The sequence below is a fragment of the Danio aesculapii genome, chromosome 16 (assembly GCF_903798145.1).
Source record: "Danio aesculapii chromosome 16, fDanAes4.1, whole genome shotgun sequence".
In the NCBI taxonomy this organism is placed as follows: Eukaryota; Metazoa; Chordata; class Actinopteri; order Cypriniformes; family Danionidae; genus Danio; species Danio aesculapii.
In genome coordinates, this window is record NC_079450.1 from 46,294,790 (window position 1) to 46,316,734 (window position 21,945).

The 21,945-nt window shown below is 35.7% G+C and overlaps 1 protein-coding gene across 4 annotated transcripts in view; it reads right to left on the reverse strand.

The window, feature by feature from the left end:
* fhod3b (formin homology 2 domain containing 3b) overlaps positions 1-21,945 on the reverse strand; it is a 305,076-nt gene that overhangs the window by 11,577 nt on the left and 271,554 nt on the right. For all 4 annotated transcript variants that reach the window (XM_056476236.1, XM_056476235.1, XM_056476234.1 and 1 more), the window contains 7 exons: positions 18,813-19,310; positions 16,210-17,120; positions 9,621-9,779; positions 8,291-8,473; positions 4,515-4,634; positions 2,070-2,231; positions 1,080-1,270 (listed from right to left, as the gene is read on the reverse strand). In XM_056476236.1, the coding sequence (XP_056332211.1) occupies positions 1,080-1,270; positions 2,070-2,231; positions 4,515-4,634; positions 8,291-8,473; positions 9,621-9,779; positions 16,210-17,120; positions 18,813-19,310 (2,224 nt within the window). The remainder of the gene's footprint in view (positions 1-1,079; positions 1,271-2,069; positions 2,232-4,514; positions 4,635-8,290; positions 8,474-9,620; positions 9,780-16,209; positions 17,121-18,812; positions 19,311-21,945) is intronic.

A 21,945-nucleotide genomic window follows, 5' to 3' on the forward strand; every position in this document is an offset into this window, starting at 1 on the left:
TGAATGTGAGCCTAATGTGGCCCATGTGGAAAATGGTAAATGTGGTCCAAATGACAGAGGACAAATCTGGGCCACAGTTGACAAAAATGAGGCATAGTCATTTAAGGGTAATCTCGGTCTAAACCCAAATTGGCTCACATGTGTAGGTGCAAATGTGGCCCAGTTGTCTAAAGACAGATGTGGGACACTTTTGGTGAATATTCTGCACAGTAAGCTCTGGCTAATGTGGCTGTGAGCCTAAAGTGGCCCTTAATATGCAGGCCACTTTTGGCGAATATTCAGAACAGTAAGGGGTCATAAAAGGGGTGATAATTATAGGGGTCAAACCATAGCTCTTTGACATGGCAGATATGGGTAGTAATATACACTGTAAAGCGTTTCGTACTGTGTTTTTACTGCTCAAACCTTTAAGTTAATTTTATTGGTTTTTATAAATTTTGAAGGATTTAACATAAAACTATTAAGTTGCCCCCCCCCCCCCCCAAATACAAGACTTGAATTGTGTTGGTTTGGCTCATTTTAAATAAGTAGTTTGAACAAACAGCAAAAATAATTGTTTGGATGTTACACATTTCAAGATGTACATATTTTTCTAATTCTAATGTTTGATAAAATATAATGTAAACAAAGTGACTGTAAATATATTAATTCACTAGGATCACTGGGATTCATCTCAGACTGGTTGCTGGCATTCTCTAGAGAAGTTAAATCTCTGTAGGAATTTAATTTAGCCTGCTTTTGTGCAAACGATTGTAAAATTCAGCCAGGATAGCTTGAAGTCTTAGCTTAATCCGTTCTCTTACTATTGAGCAAAACACCTCTGCTTGTCAAAACTGTAAATGGAACAAAAAACATGACTGTCATGAACATGAATATACATGGGTTAAAATACATTTTACAAACACATAAAAAATGTAAAAAAATATATAATTACTGAAGGTATAAACTATTGTATTTGGGTCTTAATCTAGAAAAAAATTTTAATATCATAGTCTGACTACTTTATCTTGGATTTCAAGTGTATTTTTTATAAACAAAGATTGGATTTGTAAAACTAATGATATTTGTGTAAAAAGCACCTGTTTATGATACGGCGATGGACAATTTTAAGGATGATTATTCTTCCTGCACAGTCTTTGAGGAAGTCGGACATTCTCTGTTTAAGGGCTGGTTTGATCTCATGTTTGGAGATGACCTTCAGGTGGTCCCAGGATGCTTTGCAGCGCCTTTCCATTTGACACAGGTTTTCCTGAAGCTGATCAAAGTCGACCTGGGAAAGACAAAACAATCAGTAATCAACATCTCAGGTCCAGTCATTTGCTTGTTGCCATTGTTTGTACCCTGGAGTCTGATATAATGAAAATCTGCAATTTGATATTTATTTTACTCTGTTTTGAAACGTTTAAAAACAAAACAGTACTAAATATTTTAAACAGTACTCAATATTTTTTTTTCTAGGTGAAGAATTAAATTAGCAAATTTTATAAGCATATTTATAGACAAAACATTCTTATTTTTGTTTCCATTGATGCACAGCATTCTCTTTGGAGCTTTCAGCTGAACATTTTACTTAAATAAATACATTGGTAAAATAATGTATAATAAAAAGGGATATTGCTTTAAAAATGCATTAGTTTGGACACTAGTTAACGCATTAAGTAACAAATTAAGAATGAACTAATTTTTTGTTATTATTTGTTTTCTGTATTCTTTTTGTACAATAATACTAAATAAATAAATAAATAAATTAATTAATTAGTGAACGCTAATACTGCCATTAAGATTAATAAATGCTTTAGAAGTATTTTGGTTGGTTCATGTTAATAATTAATGTAGTCAACTAAATTAAAATGACCCTGGAAACAGTATGAAAAATGTAATATTTTCAATTAAACTTTTAGACTTTTAGGTTTATTTTCGCACTACTGTTTAGATGTTGTTGTTTTATTGCTAGCAGTGGTTTCACCTCATTTTCTTGCCCTCTCCTAATCATATTAATAAAAACAATAAAGAAAAAAAACATAAAAATATAAAGGTTCTTGCAAATGAGTTAAGATAATTCCCCTTACCTTAGCAGAGCGAGTTATGGCTCCAATCTCCGAGTAAAGATCTGTGCTGTCCGGAAACTTCTCCACAACAATGGAGCAGACGTGATGTAGAAGAGACTGTTTGTGAACCGTGTCCTTCACTTCAGGAACTTTTTCTAGATAACTCAACTCAAAGCCTTTAGCCTGAAAATAAATAAATAAATAAATAAATGTTTGATGGGTGTTTGGTTTGGTATGCATGTGTATCGAACACACACCATACATTTTTTTTAACCACTACACATGCATTTGAATCTCCGAATTTTATATATCTCCATTTTAATGAATTGCTTCTTAAATCCCAAACTTAAACTATTAATCAAAACAATATTGTGTGTTGCAAGTCACATCTTTCAAATTCTGTTAATTTTATCAAAGGTCTGTATATGAGTGGAGTTTTGACATTCACGTTGCATCACTGTATAAATGCCTGTTTTGAATGTCAGCACAACACAAGTGAATGTGATCATACATACTTCTAGATATAGCACCAATTAGACATAACAACTCATCATATATATATATATATATATATATATATATATATATATATATATATATATATATATATATATATATATATATATATATATATATATATATACATACAGTAGGAAATTTAATAAATGTCTTCATGAAACCTGATAAAGACAAGACAAGATAAAATAAATCAGTTATTATAAATGAGTTTATTAAAACTATTATATTTAGAAATGTGTTCAAAAAAATCTTCTCTCTGTTAAACAGAAATTGGGGGAAAAAAATAAACAGGGGGGCTAATAATTCAAGGGGGGATAATAGTTCTGATGTTAACTGTATACATATATATATATATATGTATATTAATAACTTTTTTAATTCGTAGGTTAATCCAACATTTATAACAGAGAGATCGCCTCCCGTGTCATTTAAATCATGTGTATGAAAGCATTATGGTTTCCCTGTAAAATATAATGATGATGGAAAAAGTTGTGGTGGGACCTACCTAAAAGCTTTCTTAGGATATTAAAGGAGTTTTCTGTCACTGTTTGTTTAGCCTGCATTAATGCATAATGTGTAAAGCTGCACAATTAAACATTAAAACATCGTGATCTCAATTCAAAACCGCACAACATGAATGATAAATGATAATGATTTGAATATGTTTATTAAGCGCTGCATTCAAATCTCCGTTTGATTGAGAGAGATTAAGTTTTTACATTTTTTCACTTAGCTACAAACAATTAAATAACACAGAAGTACTGGGAGAACAGTTTATAGCTCAGGTATATACACTGATGTTTATGGTAAAGATCAAAATCACCAGTTAATAGAACTTGACGCTGGTGATTGTTGTAGCAATTACAATGTGTAACCAACAGGTGGCGACAAACAACCATCAAAATTATGTCTCTGAATAGGTTTTCAAAAATGATGCACCTATAATCAGGGCTTAATTTGTGCCGAAACACGCTGGATCCGGATCCGGCACCTCTGAAATCTGATCCGGCACCTCATTTTACTGACCCCCCACCTCAACCGGTTTCCTCCCGTCCGCTGTTTACATTCACTTTCCGCGAATCCCCAACCCACTTCATATTCGTCTGTGACATCCCCCCCCCACACTATCGTACGTGACACCTCTCCATCCTAGAGTAACATGCCGGATGCGTTACCCCAATCTGTTCTGGGACATAGCAATTCACAAATTAAGCACTGCCTATAATGAATAGAGTTTTATGTGTGAATTGTTGAATCATTCATTGAAAATAAATATGATATGTTGTACTATATTTAGCATTATCAGCAACAGTAGCAAAGAAGATTTTTTGTATTTTCCTAACAAAATAAAAAATAATAATAATAAAAGTACAGCCATGTGACAAAATTCACTGGAAAAGCATGAAAGCTTCATATCATATAAATCTGAATGTCTAAATATGTGCAGATGAAATGATCTCTGACGTGGGAAATCACATGCACCTTGAGAGCATTAGTCACTGGATCTGGTCCATCCTCAAATCATTTCCTAAAAAAGTGCTCATTTTGACTTTATTTTGATGCAGTTTAGTTGATTAGGATCAGTTGCATTAAGATAAGAGTCCTTTGAACATGTGCAGCGTCTATGCGCAGCTCCCATGATGATTCTGGCCAATGCTTCATTAACACATGCTTTGCAAAATCTCAATCCTGACCGCAGGTCCGTAAGGCACGGCACAGTTGCGGAATGGAGAAATCCCCACAGACGTGACATGACTCTTGCTCACTTTGTTCTGCTGCCCATGTTCAATGGTTTACGGTAACAAATGAAATTTCATGCCAAACTCACCACCTTATCAGGTTTATCTCCTTCAGCCTTTTTAACACGATTGAGATCTAAGTGAATTCAGTAGACAGATGGAGATGGAGAGATTACAGCTTGAAAGAAGAGACTTTTTTGGCACTCACATTGGTCCCGTTGAGAAAGTTGCCAATAGCTAGCAGAGTCGAAAGGATGGAGCATAACGTTTTATTCTTTTCTAATTGGTCCATGCCCTCTTTTAGGTCCTGTAGTGGTTCTGCTACTTCCTGAGGGAGAGAGACAGGCAGAATGGATTAGAAATAAATTGCCTCTGGAAAAGAATTCATGTATGTAACCTCAACTTTAAATGCTGTACCAGCAAAGGATAAAAACTATTCATCATATAATAAAAATCTCAGTCCTCTTAACATTGATATAAAACAAATAAATAATAAACCATAAACTAGGATATATGTTGGTATATTAAAGATGATTTGCAAGATATTTCTATAATTCTTTAAGCTTTATTTAACAATAATGATGATATACACTGTTGTATTTCCTTCTTTTTAAAGAAATGTGTACTTTTATTGAACAAGGAAATAATAGTTTGATTAAAAGTGACACTAATAAGAAAATATATATTTTTAAAAGGATTCTAGAGTTCCTTTTAACTGTACATTTATTAAATATTTTTAATATTGATAATAAAAGGATCACTTGACACTGAAGACTAAATTAACTGGATTTTAAATATTGTCTAAACTATCTTAAACACTTTTGAATGGTAGTGTATTATATTACACTATTCTTTATATGAAATACATTATAATAACAACTACAACATGCTTATATTCATGCAGACATATAATTATTTATGTATATTTGCGATATAGTTAACATATATTTTAAATATATTTACCATATTAACTCAGTCAATGTTTTTATAGTTTTATTTATAAATGTCTTCAAGTAAATTTGTTTTAAAGTAATTTCAAAATGTATATGTAATTCAGTCATGAATGTTGAGCATGTCACACAAACTATGATTGGGAAATCTTAATGATGCAGAATTGCATGGTTAAGTTTGATTTTATTAGTTGCAATTAGCATTGATTTATCAGAACAGAGCTGCACACCAATTTGGGGTCACAACCCACTAATTAAGATTACTTGCTGACATTGGAGCATAGGAGAGGTCAAACACAATCAACCTCAAATCACCATGATGTCATTTCATTTGCATTAAGCCCCAGTCAAACTAAATTTCTATGGATTCTGCAATGGTCACTGCAATTGTTGCATAAAATCACACTGCCGCATCTTTATTTAAAAACATCCAAAATGTGAAAATATGCACTTTATTGTAATTTATCGTTCACTCAGAATGCATCTTTGTGTTTAAAAACACAAGATGCAGTGTATATTTTTTAAAAAGAGGTGTCTCTGCCCCTATAAGTCCCTATAAGGTAAGTTATTTCACTTAACAGGCCATCTTTCAAACACCTCTCATTCATGCAAGTGCAGCTCTTTTAACAGGAGAAAAATCAAACTCTCCAAAACAGTTTGGCAAGCTTACAATTCTAAATGTAGGAATCAATTAAAAAGTAATTATTTTTTTCAGGTTGCACAAGATAATGTGCATGCTCACACAAGGGGAAAAGAGTTCACCAACCTCCAACCTTATGGCTGTTTCTGAGGAATGTGATCAGATGTCATCCTGTCAATCAAACTATGTAACTACCATAAGAATTAATGTTACATGATATTATCCTCCTAATAATCGTGCTGGTCTTCTGAAACAATTTCATCTTATTCCTGATGCTAAATCTTCCCTGAAATTACATCAACATATTTGTTTACAAGTTTGTGGGCATTGACAATTGTTTCATGTGTAGTTGGCTTATTTAAAAGTAAAAGAGATTTATTTCTCTATATATGTATGTCAGGCAAGTATTCACTAGATTCCTGTACATTTGCTGACTGCACAGCTTACATAACATTGAAGCTGCAGAAACTGTGGTAAAAAACACACATTTGGACCAAGCCCCAATTTTCAGAGAATCGTCAGTCTACACCAATCAATGATGGGCGGAGGGCGGAGCTTATTTTGCAACAGAGTCTGTTCCTTCTTCCCCATTCCAATCTGTACGAGTAATGTGTATGTATTCTATAGTCTTTGGCTGCATCTGAAATACTATTTAACTAGGTACTGCATTTGAATTTGAACTTACTTCACAACTTTTAGGAAAGTATATTCTATATAGTATTATCACATTACCAACCTGTGTTAGTTGCATCACTTCCCTCCCATCTTGTGTGGTGTCATGAGATAGTGTAGCGTTCATTGGATGCGCACTTTAGAATCTCGCTGAAAGTAGTAGGTCATTTAGGTACTTCATGCCTACTGTTTTTTGAATACTATGAATTCGGACATACTACTCGGCTGACATATTTCTTTTTACTTCCTATATAGTACACTGTAAAACCCAACAATCAACTTTATCAAATTAAATGAGTGTAGTTAACTTAAAATTTACTGAAAGTTAGTTCTACTCATTTGAAAAGAGTTTTGAACTCAGTGTTGAAGGTTTAATTTAAATGGAATAAGTTCACAGTACTCCTATAGATTAGTATTTAACTCAAATGGTTTGTAGCAATTGGTTTCTTCAAATGGTTTGAGTAGACTTAACTTTTTTTTACAGTACTCAGTTGGTTTGAGTTCTCTTCATGTATAGGATTTTACTGTGCTCAAATTGCTTCGTTTACTCAAATGGGATTAAGTTCACAGTACTCATTAGGATTAGTTTTTGAACTTGGTTTGTTGCAATTGGTTTTCTCAAATGGGTTGAGTTACTTTAACTTTTTGGGTTTTACAGTGTAGGGAAGTATGCAATTTTGGACGCAGCCTCTGTCTGCCATGTTAACATCAAATAAAACGGTTGTCATGTCAACTTGTAAACAGAAGATCTCAATGCTTGTCAATGCTTTAGTACAACAGTTACTGCAGCTTCAACGTTATAAACTCTCTAGGTAGGCAAGTGTGCTGGGATCTCTGTGAATACTTGCCTCATAGACATGATACATATATCTACATTAAGTTTAAAATCTCTACTTTTAAATAAACCAACTACACTTAAAAACAAATACCACAGGGTTTTATAATCTGTATTAAAGATTATTCTTCACTGACCTTATTATTTTAAATGAATAATTGCTTCCACCATTCAATTGTAAACTACATGACTGTAACCACTTGAACAAACTTAAAAAAAAAAATACATTGTGATAATAAAAGTGATTATTTAGAAGACGATAATGTGTTACACATGAGTTATTGACTCTTATGGTACCGCAACCACTTAAATGCCTTCAAACTTGTAAAAATAAGAGGTCGCTATCATTTTGGGAGAAGATTTAACATCAGGAATATATTGAAACTGTATTGGAAGACTAGCATGATTATTTAGAGAGTGATATTGTGTTACACATGAGTTATTGATTCTTATGGTAACATAAGTACTTGAAAGCCCTCAAACTTGAAAAAAAAGAGGTCGCTGTCATTTTGTGAGAATATTTAACATCAGGAATATGTTGAAATTGCATCAGAAGACCAGCTCGTATAAAAGTTGCAATTCTTTTAACTTTTTTACATATAAAAACAATCTAAAAGAGCATATTGGAATGGGGAAAATAAGATGTTCTGTGTGAATAGCTCCTAATGCTGCAATACTGTACATTTAAAGATTATATTCCTTTAGTTCAGCTTAGATCAGATCACCAAACCTGAACTTTGTAAGTCATTGAAATGCAAAATAACTTCACTTGCACTTGTTTTTCAGGTCTCTGGCATTCAAATGTGCATGAATGGAGGTCAAAGGAATGTAAAGTGCACGTGTGGTGTGACTAGCCCTTCAGAGGAGAATCAGAAGACACGGCTGACCTTCTCTAAAGCATCATAGTCCATCTTAAAGGCCCAGAGTTGCAGGCGGGCGGACAGCTCACTGATGGAGGACAGAATGAGGAGGAACTGCTCTGCGCTGCCCAGCGGAGTGTCGGGGTTCGCAAGCTGGGCCTCCTGAATCTTCTGTGTCTCCTCCTCTGTAGGAATCATGGTGAGGATTTTCTATGAAAGAGCACGAGACCCAGCAGGGAGTGTTAGTATCACTGTCAGAAACCATTGTATATGGAGATTCACACCTAGAAAGGCATTCGCTCCATGAATCATCTGTATGTTGATGAATAACAACACCTGGGAAGACACAGCACTGCACAAAAATGTATAAAATGCTGACTATTTTATGGGCTAGGGGCAACCTCCTGCTTTTGCATAACTGAATAGTGAAAATTTCTCCTGACTAAACAGAGTTTGCGATACAATTTTGAGAAACATAAATCGTGGATTTCAGTGAGAAAGCAACGCTCTCTGCAGAGACATAAAAAAGGGCGAAGAGAAACACTCTAATCCATTTTTCCCATGACGAAAGATAAAAAATTACAGCTTTTATGAGAAAATAGGGGCTCCATTATTCACATGTTGATATTGAAACATTTACCTCAGATCTGTATCATGGGCTGCAACGGCCTAAATGAAGCATTTGGTTAACCTTTAATCTTTGAGATGAATTAACGGCCGCTGCCAAAAATGCTTCAGTTTTGCAGGAAATCCACATAATATTTTGAGCTGCCGGCCAAACCAGCTTGCTAAACATTAGTTTTAAGGGTAAAGTCTATTGGTATTGCGGAAATCCAAAGTAAACGTATATGCACTGAGGGCAGAGAGGTCGAGATATTTTTGACATGAGTTTTGACTCGATTCATTTTGTTTGCCAACGCATCTACTGTACAGTCGGTATGTCTCTGTCTTGTTGAACACAGTTGTAGAAAGCCATGTATTTTTTGGTTAAAAAAGTGCTTTCATGTAGCAGTCTGTGGATGATCATAAATGCCTGAATGATTGATGTAACGAGAGAGAGAAAGAGAAGGAGAGGGTGAAAGCGAACTGTAGAGAGGTTCAAGGAGTATGAGACTCACGTGGACTCAAAACAAGGTTAGTATTAAGTACAGATGTGTTTTCTGCATGGTAACCCGTCTGGCATTCTCGGGATTAAAGTGCAACCATGCATTGTACTAGCTTTAAAACTCCAATGTATGTATTGAGTTTTATTGTAGCTTTTCTTAATAATTTCATCATGTTGAATTTGCTTCATTACTTTTAGTGATTTGTCATCATTTGCGAAAAGGAATGTTATTGTAAAGCGGTGCAGGATTACCTCTATGCCCTCTTTGCTCAAGGCGTACTCGTCGAAATTGAGGATGGCTGTTTTGATGGTGCGAGGAGGCGGCAGGACCGTCAAGCCAATGTTGATAGCGTTACTTCTTTTGGAATCCAGAACGATGATCTCCTGACGCTTCCCATCTGCTGCTGTTTTCTGAAAACACATTTATGAACAGATTAATCATCAGAATTATTCACACCGATGACCAAGAGGCAGAGGTTGGCTGTTTGGATTCAATAGACAAAATACAACTGTATTTTCTTATTATTAATAACGTTTTTGTTTCTTCTCGGTACACACAGGGTTTTATGTCTGACAATCATTTACTACCACCAAATTAACTCTTGGGGTGGCACGGTGGCACGGTGGTTAGCACTGTTGTCTCACAGCAAGAAGGTCGCAGGTTCAGTCAGTTGGCATTTCTGTGTGGAGTTTGCATGTTCTCCCCGTGTTTCCTCCGGGTACTCTGGTTTCCCTCACAGTCCAAACACATGTGCTATAGGTGAATTGAATAAACTAAATGGACCATAGTGTATGTGTGTGAATGTGAGAGTGTATGGGTGTTTCCCAGTACTGGGTTGCAGCTGGAAGGGCATCTGCTGCATAAAAAAATATCCTGGATAAGTTGGCGGTTCATTCCACTGTGGCGACCCCTGATAAATAAAGGGACTAAGCCCAAGGTAAATAAATGAATGAAATTAACTCCTAAAAATTCACTGTGTACCATACCAAAAGTGTTCTATGGTGTAACAGAATGTTTAGTTGTTAGTAATGTAATTAAACGCATTAATGACAAATCACAGTCTTTCTTCTTGATTTGGGTGTTGACTCATTTGTAAAATCAAATCTTGCAAAACAAAAAAAAAAAATGCAAAGAAGAACAAGTCCAAAACACTTAATAATTGAAATTATATCAATGTATTGCTGCCCAGATCTGCTCATTTTAATAGCTCCTTACCGTTGAATGATTTGTGAGCTTAAGCCTGGATAACAAATTCAAGGACATTTATAGTAGCATGAACAGCATAACCTGAAAACATCACTAGCACAATAAATTAAGAGTTCAGAAGCAAAAGCCTCACAGTTCTGTCTACATTTTTAGTCTGAAATGAGAATTTACTCAGGCTCTTAAGTTTTTGCTCAGTTACTTCACTTCAAAGGCAATGAAAACCTATTTATAACCAAAAAAGTGAAACAACTCAACCTACACACTGATGCCACTGAAGAAAAAAAAGTATCATATAATTTACAAAGGTTTAAATAAAAACAGCTATTAAATAAAACTAATATTAATACATTTTCTCAAATTTCTCTCCAGTGTCATTCGCGCCTGATGATCTCGCGTAAATCCACCAGAAGCCCGTGTCAACTGACTGACTGACTGACTCACCAATAAAACCCCCACCACCTCCTTCCCTAAACCCAACCAATAGTGTTTTCAAAAGCACCGATTGATCTGATAGCCCCTTCTCTAAACCAACCGACAGAGCTTTCAAAAGCAATCCAGAAAAAAAAGCCCTCGCCTGATTTTACCACATTTTCAGATCTTACCACATTCTCAGTTATTTTAAGTGCTTTCTGGAATCGTTCTTCACCGGACATAAACCCTGTCATTGCGGTCAACTTCTCTCTGTGTCTCAAGTCCACCAACATACATAGTGAGCTATTGGTCAGACTGGTAACAGTGGAATAGCTGTCCACATGGAGGCAAGCAGTCAGCTGGTAGCGCAATAAGAAACAGAAGCCATCGGCAGCATCATACCACCCTGTATCGTTCATTTTAAAGACGAAATGCAGCCATACGTAGCTTTTGATACATAATTCGTGCTCTCCAGACATTTATATGGGGGTAGATTTTCACAATGAGCCTGTGTTGGTTTATTCATGCTAGCTCAGATGGCATTAACTAATACATTAGTAAATGCTGAACTATAATTTAAAAAATATTGTACAAGTATTGTTCGTTCTTTGTTCAAGTTAGTAAACACATTACCTAACATTAACTACATGTCCTGTATTGTAAAGTGTTACCAACAATTTCTAACCAACAGAAATATTACAGGTTGAGATAACCAGAAAAAAAAATCATATTCTTTAGAAATGTGATTACGACCATGATATGGATAACAATCATGGTTATTAAATAAAAGAGACATTTGTGAATGGAAAATGTTAAACTAAGAAGTATTATATCAGTTTACATATTGATCTTTATTGGTTTTAATATATTTAAAAGCTTATTTTGTCATATAATCCATTGTTAGTGATTGTTAGTACTTTTATTGGGCATGGATGCATTAAAACAGGGGTTCCCAAACTTTTCAGCCAGCTACCACCAAAATAACAATGCCAGTGGCTCGCGACCCTGAGGTGGCTATAAATATGCAAACCTTGTAAACGCAAAACGGTTCACACAAACCAATAGGCCCAGGTCTATTCTTTGTTTAATTGTGAAGAACGCCACTCAGAGATAATCCTCCATGTTCAGTCGGGGCCTGTATTTAAATTTAATGTATACGAGTGCAGTAAAGGTGTCAGAAAGTTTACCCTGATGCCATGAAATCAATCTGCTGCATCTGACCCTATTGCCGTGTCTTTAATGCAATGTAATGAGACCCCAGGGGTCGCAATCCGATAGGAAAAAAATGTATGTTGTTTTATAACTATTAACTAGTATTTTATCTTCTGTAGTACAAAATATGCTCAATAGTTTCATAAAATGAATTAGATTTTTTCAATTTCCTGAATTTACCTACATTCCTAACAATATAACGATTACGCAGCACTGTTTTCAACAGTTCTAGTTCCAACAGTGAAGCCGCTTCAACAATCGCGATACACATCTACTCTCACACACCCAATATGAAATCTGGATTCTCAGCCTGTTCTTACTGACCACTAAACTGAATTGGAAAGGAATTTCTTTAATGTGGATAATTACCTCAAAAATGGCTTCCTGAGATATGAACACAAAGCAGGGATATGTTTAGTGTTTACTCACTGAAAAGGCACGCAAGCACCTGAAGGCTATTTTTGGGACTTTGATGGAGAATATTTCTGGAGAAGCAGAGCTACGATGGTCCTCTGCCTGCTGCCAAATGGGGGGAGAGGAGGAAAAAAAGGGAGGGAGAACGAGCCGAAAATGAAAAACAGCTGGGAAAGGTTGCTCAGAGCAGAGAGGAGAGGAAACCCCATGTAGGCCACATTTCTGAGACACCATCTAAGGGCGAACAAGCCAAATAACATGATAGATCTTCATCTTAAAAAACATCAATTCATCTCCAGTACATAGTGAACACACAACATTCATTCTGTTTAGTCAGAGATTTATCTATAGACATGAAAAAAAAGAGTTGAAAGAAGTGTGTTATACAACCTGGAATGATAGCGTTCAGCACACATACAAACTCTGAGATCCGCACAACAGGCTGCTCTGATTAGGTTGGTAATGTTTCAGATAAGCTTGACTTCAGTTTGTTCTGAGTGACAGCAGGTTTCATGCATCCCAGAAAGCACTTTGATGAAGCTTTTAAGTAATACAAGAATCCATCACAGCCAATCAAGCAGCCCATTACCATCGTGACCTACATTCTGCAGCGCTCCTCTAAACACATGCAATCATGTCGAGAGAGAGAGAGAGAGAGAGAGAGAGAGAGATGTGTGCAGGCCGCACATGGCCAGTGGAAGGTGTCAGAATTCATACCATGTGTTCAAGAAGCTTGGAGAAAAGCTGGGAGAAACAAAGTTTTAGAAAGGAGCAAAGTAACTTACTAACAGCTATGCTTTGGGTTCACATGTGCTGACTAAAGCTAGGTAAAAATAAAGTGGAACAATAACATATATATATTTTTTTTACAATATAAGCCACACTTGCCACCATTATGCTAGGCTGGTGCTTGCCAGATCTAGACAAAGTCTATTTTTAGGGATGCCAGAACAATAGACCAACGAAAGAAAGAAAGAAAGAAAGAAAGAAAGAAAGAAAGAAAGAAAGAAAGAAAAAAGAAAGAAAGAAAAAAGAAAGAAAGAAAGAAAGAAAGAAAGAAAGAAAGAAAGAAAGAAAGAAAGAAAGTATGTGCATGTAGTTTTGTTGTGGATAAGACATAAAGGGCAGGTGAAATGTTTATTTCAAAAAAGAACTTCAAAAATAGAATAACCTTTAAATTGACTGATATGTAATTGGATTTCTTTTGCGTGAATCAATTGCTTTTGATGCCCTTGCTTGTACTTGTGTTAGAACTGGCTCATATTGTTGGGATAATTAATTTTTTAAGAGTTCACGCTTAGATATTGCTTGATAATAATAGCAGGTTTGGCATGGATATCCTGGGAGAGAACCCTGAGCTCAGAGATAAGTGAATCCATGGCTCCCGCCTGATCAATGAGCATGTACAGTAAGGGGGTCTGAGATCAGGTAGTTCCAACTGATAAAAAAGGAAAAGGGGGAGATAGGGGGATTCTTCAAAAAAATTAAATAAGGGAGTAATGCTAGACGAGCTATTTATAGTGAGTTTGAAATCATCTGATTGGCTTACTAATGATTACAGAAGAGACCAGCCACGATCACATGCTGCTCTCGAAATTAGTTTGTGAAACTTCACAAAGTATTATGAGTTACGCATTATCAGACTACTTAGAAGTACTCAGTAAAGCAATAAATTACATTTTACCCAACAAGAAAATATCTGAGCAACAATTTATTTTTTTTAAATAAGTAGCCCTAGTTTAATTTTCACATCCATAGACTGAAAGCTCTCCTGTCCCTATGTTGAGAGAAATCAGGAGAATGGTTTTAGGTCACACTTGCACAAAACTAATTCTCATAAAATAAATAAAAACGGTGGAATGCAAACCCTGATACTAGCAGACCTGCGATATTGTATAGAATATATATCTTTATTAGTTTAATTTAGTTTTAACATTGGACCTACCAGAATTCTATAACTACTATATGGCCATAGCGGTCATTCTGATCGTTCCTATAAAACTGATTTTTTTGTGTCTCAATCTTAAACTTCTACTGAGGTTTTAGAACGAAGATTTTAATGTCTGTCAACATTAGTATTGCATGTCTGTCAAGTCATAAACCTAGATATGATCTTGTTTGTAACATTGACTTTGTCCAGCAAGCGGAAAAGCAAAGATTTGTCACTGCAATGAAAATGTTGTTTGTGAACTTCATTCATTCATTAATTCATTTTCTTTTTGGCTTAGTACCTTTATTAATCAGGGGTCACCACAGCAGAATGAACCGTCAACTTATCCAGCATATGTTTTACACAGCAAATGCCCTTCCAGCTGCAACCCAACTCTGGTAAACACTCATACACACTGATTCACATATGTAAACTACGGCCAATTTACCTATTACCTACACCTTTGGACTGTGGGGGAAAGTACCCAGAGGAAACCCACACCAACACGGGAGAACATGCACACTCCACACAGAAATGCCAACTGACGCAGCCAGTGCTTGAACCAGTGACCTTCTTGCTGTGAGGTTATCATGCTACCCACTGCGCCACCGTGACGCTTGTGAATTTCATGTCTAAAATAACATTATGTTTTTGTTTTTTGTTTGTATGTTTAGAGAGTTTTGTAAGTATAAAGTTGCTAGGCAACAGAGGGCACAAAAAAGTAGCGGACTCTACTTGAGTATGGCCATTTAAGGCAGAAATACTCTTTTAAGTTTTGTTTGAATTTATTTGAATTTTATTAAAATTACAATGTGTCAGGATCACCAGCGAGCTAGGCTTTGCAGATCACTGGAAAACATTCATTATCACCCGGACTACAATTCTGCCATGATATGAACTCCAACTTCCAGAAGTCTGCTCTCATCACTCCTGCCACAGCTGACAATCATTCAGATACTGACCCACACACACAGCTGAAGCTCAGGATTGACTTATTACTTGGACTATTTATACACCTCACATTCTCACACACAGGGCTGAGTCTTGTTTTTTTCCTGTAGCATTACGAAGCATTCGATTATCTTGCCTTACCCTGTTTTCTGACCCTTGCCTTGTTAATTGCTTTATGTAGTTTGCCACCTGAACTGATCTCTTTGCCTGTGACCCCGACTACACTTTTGGATAACCTGCATGCCTCTGTCTGTTCCTGTTTGACCATTGCCTGCCTGACTAAGCTATTAGTAAACTGCATTTGGACCCTCAACATGGCTTACATGGACTATGTAAGAATGAAATACTGTATATACTGTATATAACTACAGTATACTGTAGTTATATGCGTTTTAATGTAACAAATTTGTAAAATTACAAAATTTTAAAACCATTAAAATGGCCACTATGGAAATTCTAGTGCTCTTAAGCAAAGTTTTGCTGCTGACCAACTTTGTCTTAGTTAGACACTCAAAACATGGAGAGTTGAAAACAAGAATGTTTCTTTGTTAGGCATACTAATTATGAATGACATCCAATTTTAGATAAGACCTCTCAAATGACTGATGTCCCCCTACTTGGTTCCAATTTAAATGAAAAGTCTATTAGCACACATTTTTCAATCCACAAGTGAAAAATATAAGTGCAACAAGACATTAAAAATCTTTTATTGGTACCTTTGTAACTGGCAGCTCCTTGGATTTGGTCTCAAAGAGGTTTTCCAATTTGGCTGTGTCCAGTTTGACGGGATCCAGTTTGGACCAGAGTGACTCCCTGCATCTCTTGTGGTTGGTGTACTGCCAGTCTATCGGTCTAACCTCATTCCAGAACAGCCTGATGGTCTTCTTCTTCTTCTGGAAGAGCGGTGGTTCTCCTCGACTAAGCTGAGGAGATCCCAGTTGTGCTGGAGGTATTGATGCCAAAAAGGGTGGTGGAGGGGGCATCATCATGCCAGGGACTGGGGGAGGTGGAGGGCATCCAAATAAAGGTGGCGGGGGAGGAAGGTTGGGCAAGCAGGGCGGTGGTGGAGGTGGAGTGAGATCACCTGACCCAATCATGTTCCCCACATCCAAAATATCCACATCGTCCTCCTCTCCTAAGTCTGTGAAATCCAGCTCTTTGATACGAAGCTCCCGTGGCGTTGCCATCAGCTGGTCCCATATGTGGTCAGACTCCTTTTTTGGAGGCGCTGGTGATGGAGCAGGCAGAGGCTTTTCCTGTGTTTGCTGCTTTTCCTTCCCACTATGCTCCAAGTCATGAGGTGATAACATGCCTTTGACCAAATCTCCAAATTTCTCAGCTACAGCCCGCACGCTGCCCTGGTTTTCTAGATGCTCCACTTCCAGTTTCTTCAAGTTGTCCTCACATGTCTGCCGATGTGATTCCAGAGTGGAAATTCGGCTAGCAAGGCTTGTCACAGTAGAGTCCTGACCTGAACATTTCTCATTCTCGTTCTCCTTTTCTTTCTCATCTTCTTCTCCTTCCTTGTTTTGGGCGTACAGCATGCCCAGCATGAAATGTTTGCTGTTAAGAACTTTGTTGCACTGATCATTGTTGTCTGCTGTATTTACACAGTCTGCCCATTGACCTAAGAGTCCAAATTGAAAGCAAATTTTAAGAATTAGTAGAATTTTTACATGCACCTCTTCACAAACATGCCATAGCCTAGCACTGATCAGAAAAAAAAAGAAAAAACAAGCTTGAGAGATACTGTAACTGTGTACTTAAAAAAAATAAAATAAACTACTTATTGTGTTTGTGTTGAATTGCACAACATTTTTGGTGCCATTGAGGTGGGATTTGGGTAATATTTATTCAAACTCTCTAGCGCCACCACTTGTCCAAAGTTTCACTTATTTTTATCATTAAAACTTTTGAATCGAATGGGCTACAATCATTTTTTTCCTCTGATTTCTTGGCTCAATTCAAACGCACTATATGACGTCATTTTCCATCATGAAATTTTTTTGGTTATTCCGAGTTTTTCGTAAAATTGTTTGAACAAACTGTTTGTCAGATTTGCACCAAAATTTAATCACGTGATCTACAAACCACACTGACCAAAAGTTAAGTAATTCAAGTTGATTAGACAAACCATTTTAGTTTAATTTGCAATCAAATTTAATGTAGAGCTTCCAAAAATGCACTCTCCGTAACTTGGTTTGTTTTATGACAACCATGGTCTAAGATTACCTGCAGCATTTAGGCGCACTTACATTTTTTTTTTGCCTATAACCTCTCAGCCCTCTGTCCAAAATTCATAAAATTGGTCTCTTTACTATGCAGAGTCAAATGATTTTCCTAGGTCAGCCATTTTGGATGGTCTGCCATTTTGAATGATGTCAAAATTGCTATATTTTACGGATGCATTGGCGAATTGTTATGAAAGTTGTTATGTGTCTTCGGGACTGTGCCCTGAAAATGCTCAAAATGTTTTGTCACAGTGCCACCTTTTGGTCAAACGTTATAACGATATTTCTAAGAATGCTAATAACTTTTGCAGAATTTTGTCTGTTGTTATGAAACTTGTCTTGATACATTCCTCAGGTTGTCCGGAGAAAATCAAAAACTCCTCATATATCGTTTGGCTGATTTGCACCAAATTTGACTCAGATCATCTTCAGACAAAAATTTATTGAATTGTTGAAATTTGTGTTGAAAGGTGTAACGGTTTTTGTTTACTGCACCGACAAATGTGATAACATGATGCCAAACTACATCTGAAGCTGTATCTCTGCGATGGTTAAAGATAATGACAGCAAATTTTAGGTCTGTCATTGTTGCCTCACACTGACAACACCCAAAAAATTTTGTGACAGCGCCACCTATGGGTCAAGAGTTATAAGACATTCATTAGCCATTAAAAATGAAACTTACAAATCTGGTAAAAACTTTTGACTGCATATGCTTATTTTGATGAAATTGGTCTTAAATTATTCCTTGGGTCATGGGTCATTATGCTATAATCTGCCAAACTTTTTTTTTAATTCCTCCTAGACCGTTGGTCCAATCTTCACCAAATTTGACTCGGATCATCTTCAGACAAACTAGACCAGATGTTATGAAATTCATGTTGATGGACAAAACTGTTGTCATTTAGCATATGTGCAATCTTGATATAATGCTATCATTGAGGACATGATATGTATTTTTCTATTTAACACAAAGCTAAAAATAGATCCATTGCAGATAAGAAATGCGTGGCAGGTGAAAGATTTCGGTCCATTATCAGACTCTCTGTTGCACTCACTTATACTGTTATATTTAAGGTAAGACTCACCTGAGTCGCTGTCACTGACATGTTTCTCCTCTCTTTCTTCTCTCTCCAGAGTGCTGCTAGCTGAAGAGATGCTGGAGGCAGAGCAGTTATCTTTCTCATTCAGCTCTTCATTCTGCCTCTCCTTCTCACTCAGGACGGCACTCTCCTCTACTTCTCTATCCAACATCTTCTCTCTCTCGCATTCCTCGGCACCCGTCACATTAGTCTCATCCTCAAAGTTTCCTTCTGATACTTCTTCCTTTTCATCTTCCGCTTCACCCGCCACCGTCTCCTCACACACCTCTGCTTCAGTATTCTCTGTTTTCTCCTCTGTCTCTGTACTTTCTGACTCAGAGTTTGTTGGAGACAGAGATAGAATGATGTCTGATGGGTCTACTGGTCTCTGTTCCTCCTCTGGTTGGCATGGGGACACTGGAGGAGATGCAGAGGCAGAGGGAGGTTCTGATGAAGAACGCACAACTGCTGTTTGCACCGTACAACTCCTCTCAGTCACAGTTCCTGAAAAAAACACACATACAGAAAAGTAAGATTGGTCTGGTGCCAATTTCAGTTATGGGGTCCTATCATACACTCGGCGCAATAAGGCGCAAGACATATATGGCGTGATTTGTTGCTATTTTCAGACAAGCGCAACCCTAATTTTCACGTTTTGCACCACAATGTTTAAATAGCAAATCCATTTGCGCCACTTAAGGCACATTGCTATATTGAGGACCCGAAATATACTGCGCCATCGACCAACTAAAAGCTGGTCTAAAGTCCAGTGCAGAGCGTGTTAGTTATGCGCCTTTTTTGCAGGTCCAAGCGCTTACACACTTGATACACGCAGCATGTACAGCAATACACAAATATATTTACATATGAAAAAAAAAGGATTAAAATGTTACATAAATTATTATTTACTACATTAATATAAAAACCACTACCTAAAATGCCTTCCACCTGTTGGGTTTTGGAGACGTACAGTATGTGTTACCATATAGGGCATAAGAATAGGACATGTGTTTTGGACATAAGCTTTTTTAGGTCACTTTTATTATTGTTCATTTATCAGTTTGCTGGAAATTAAAACTGAATTTAGAAATAGTTTTGAAACAAATCTTTGCGCTTAACAAACAAAATTAAATGTTTCCTCATCCATGAAAGTAAAGGATTGTATTAAAGAGTAAAAAAATATTTGACTAGATATTTTTCAAGACACTTCTATACAGCTTAAAGTGACATTTAAAGCATTAACTAGGTTAATTAGGTTAACTAGGCAGGTTATGGTAATTAGGCAAGTTATTGTATAATGATGGTTTGTCCTGTAGACTATCGAAAAAAATTTGCTTAAAGAGGCTAATAATGTTGACCTTAAAATGTTATTAATGTTATTAAATGTTATTAACGTTATTAATTAATAACGTCATTTTTTTAATTAGTAAATGCAATCCTTATCTTCTCTATGCAATCTATTAAATATTTGCAAACATATCAATACATTTGAATTGTATTTTATTTATCTTCTTTAGATTTTTTCATATTTCATTAGAATGTTATCTATAGAATGTATATATATATATATATATATATATATATATATATATATATATATATATATATATATATATATACATATATATATATATATATATATATATATATGTATATATATATATCATTATGAATATACATACAGTATATGTATGTATATTCATATTCATATGTATGTATATTCATATTTCATTAGAATGTTATATAGCTGTTAAGACATATACAAACGACCAAAACTCTAAAGAAGTTCTTTGCATGCATAAATTTGACGCATCCCTCATATGCGTTCTGCAATCCACATCCCCCTCTCTCAGTGTCTGTGTTACGGTAACCCACATTACATGACCACATCTACTCCCCCATATTTGGTAAAGCAAATAAATATACAGGGAACGTGATCCTGCAAGTGCATGAGGAATAACAAAATAAAATTCCTCACAACCTTACCATCAAATGTTTTTATTTAGGACACCCAGCAAAATATAAAATCTGAAAGACTGAGAGCTGTTAAAACTAAAGTCTTTATGTACACACATTATGGATACAGTATACTGTATTTGATTAAACTGCAAGTTTGTTTCCATCACTAAAAGGTTATTATGATTTGAAGGTTATTTTTTTCTTGCTAGTCTATATCTCACAGTTCTGAAATATAAAATTAACGATTGCAAGAAATAAATACAGCTGTTTCAAAAACAGCTGCAAGACATATTTGCATTTTTGAGGGAAAAGAATAGTAAGACAAGATATAAACTTTATGAAACATTGAATTTTCTCACAATGTTTAGTTTATGACATTTTTATGTTTATGCTGATGACATTGTTCCTTGCAAATTTACAGATAAAAGGTCAAAGCTGCAAAATCTAAATGTGCAGTTATCACTTCTTTTCTCAGAATAGAATTATATGCATTAAATTTGCAAAATGCAGACTCATAATTTTTACGATAAGGGTTTTATGAGTGTTATTACAAGAAATAAAGTTACAATATCAAGAAGAACTGTATGATAAAATAAAAATTGCAACATGCAAACCAAGAATTGTGACATAACTTTCTTGTAATACAGTTAAAAAAAATGTAAATAAACGAGGCACAAACTTCACCCAGACACAAGACACAATTCCTCCAAATTATGAGAAAAATAACAGAACTGTTACACTGTAAAACCCAAAGTTAAGGTTACTCAAAACATCTGAGCAAACCCGTTGCAACAAAACATTGAAGTTCAAAAACTAACCCTAATGAGTACTGTGAACTTAATCCATTTTAGTAAACGAGGCAATTTGAGCATAGTAAAACCCAATAAATGGAGATAACTTAAACTGAGTACTATAAAACCCAATAAGTTAAGTCAACTCAAACCGTTTAAATAACCGATTGCAACAAACCATGAGTTAAAAAAAAACTAATCTATATGAGTATTGTGAACTTTTAAGTTGAATTCCATTTAAGTTGAAGTAATGAGGTATTTAATTAACTCTTTACCTTCAACACTGAGTTCAAAACCCTTTTCAAATAAGTAGAATTAACTTTCAGTAAATTTTGAGTTAACTATACTCATTCATTTCAGAAAGTTGACTGTTGGGTTTTACAGTGTAC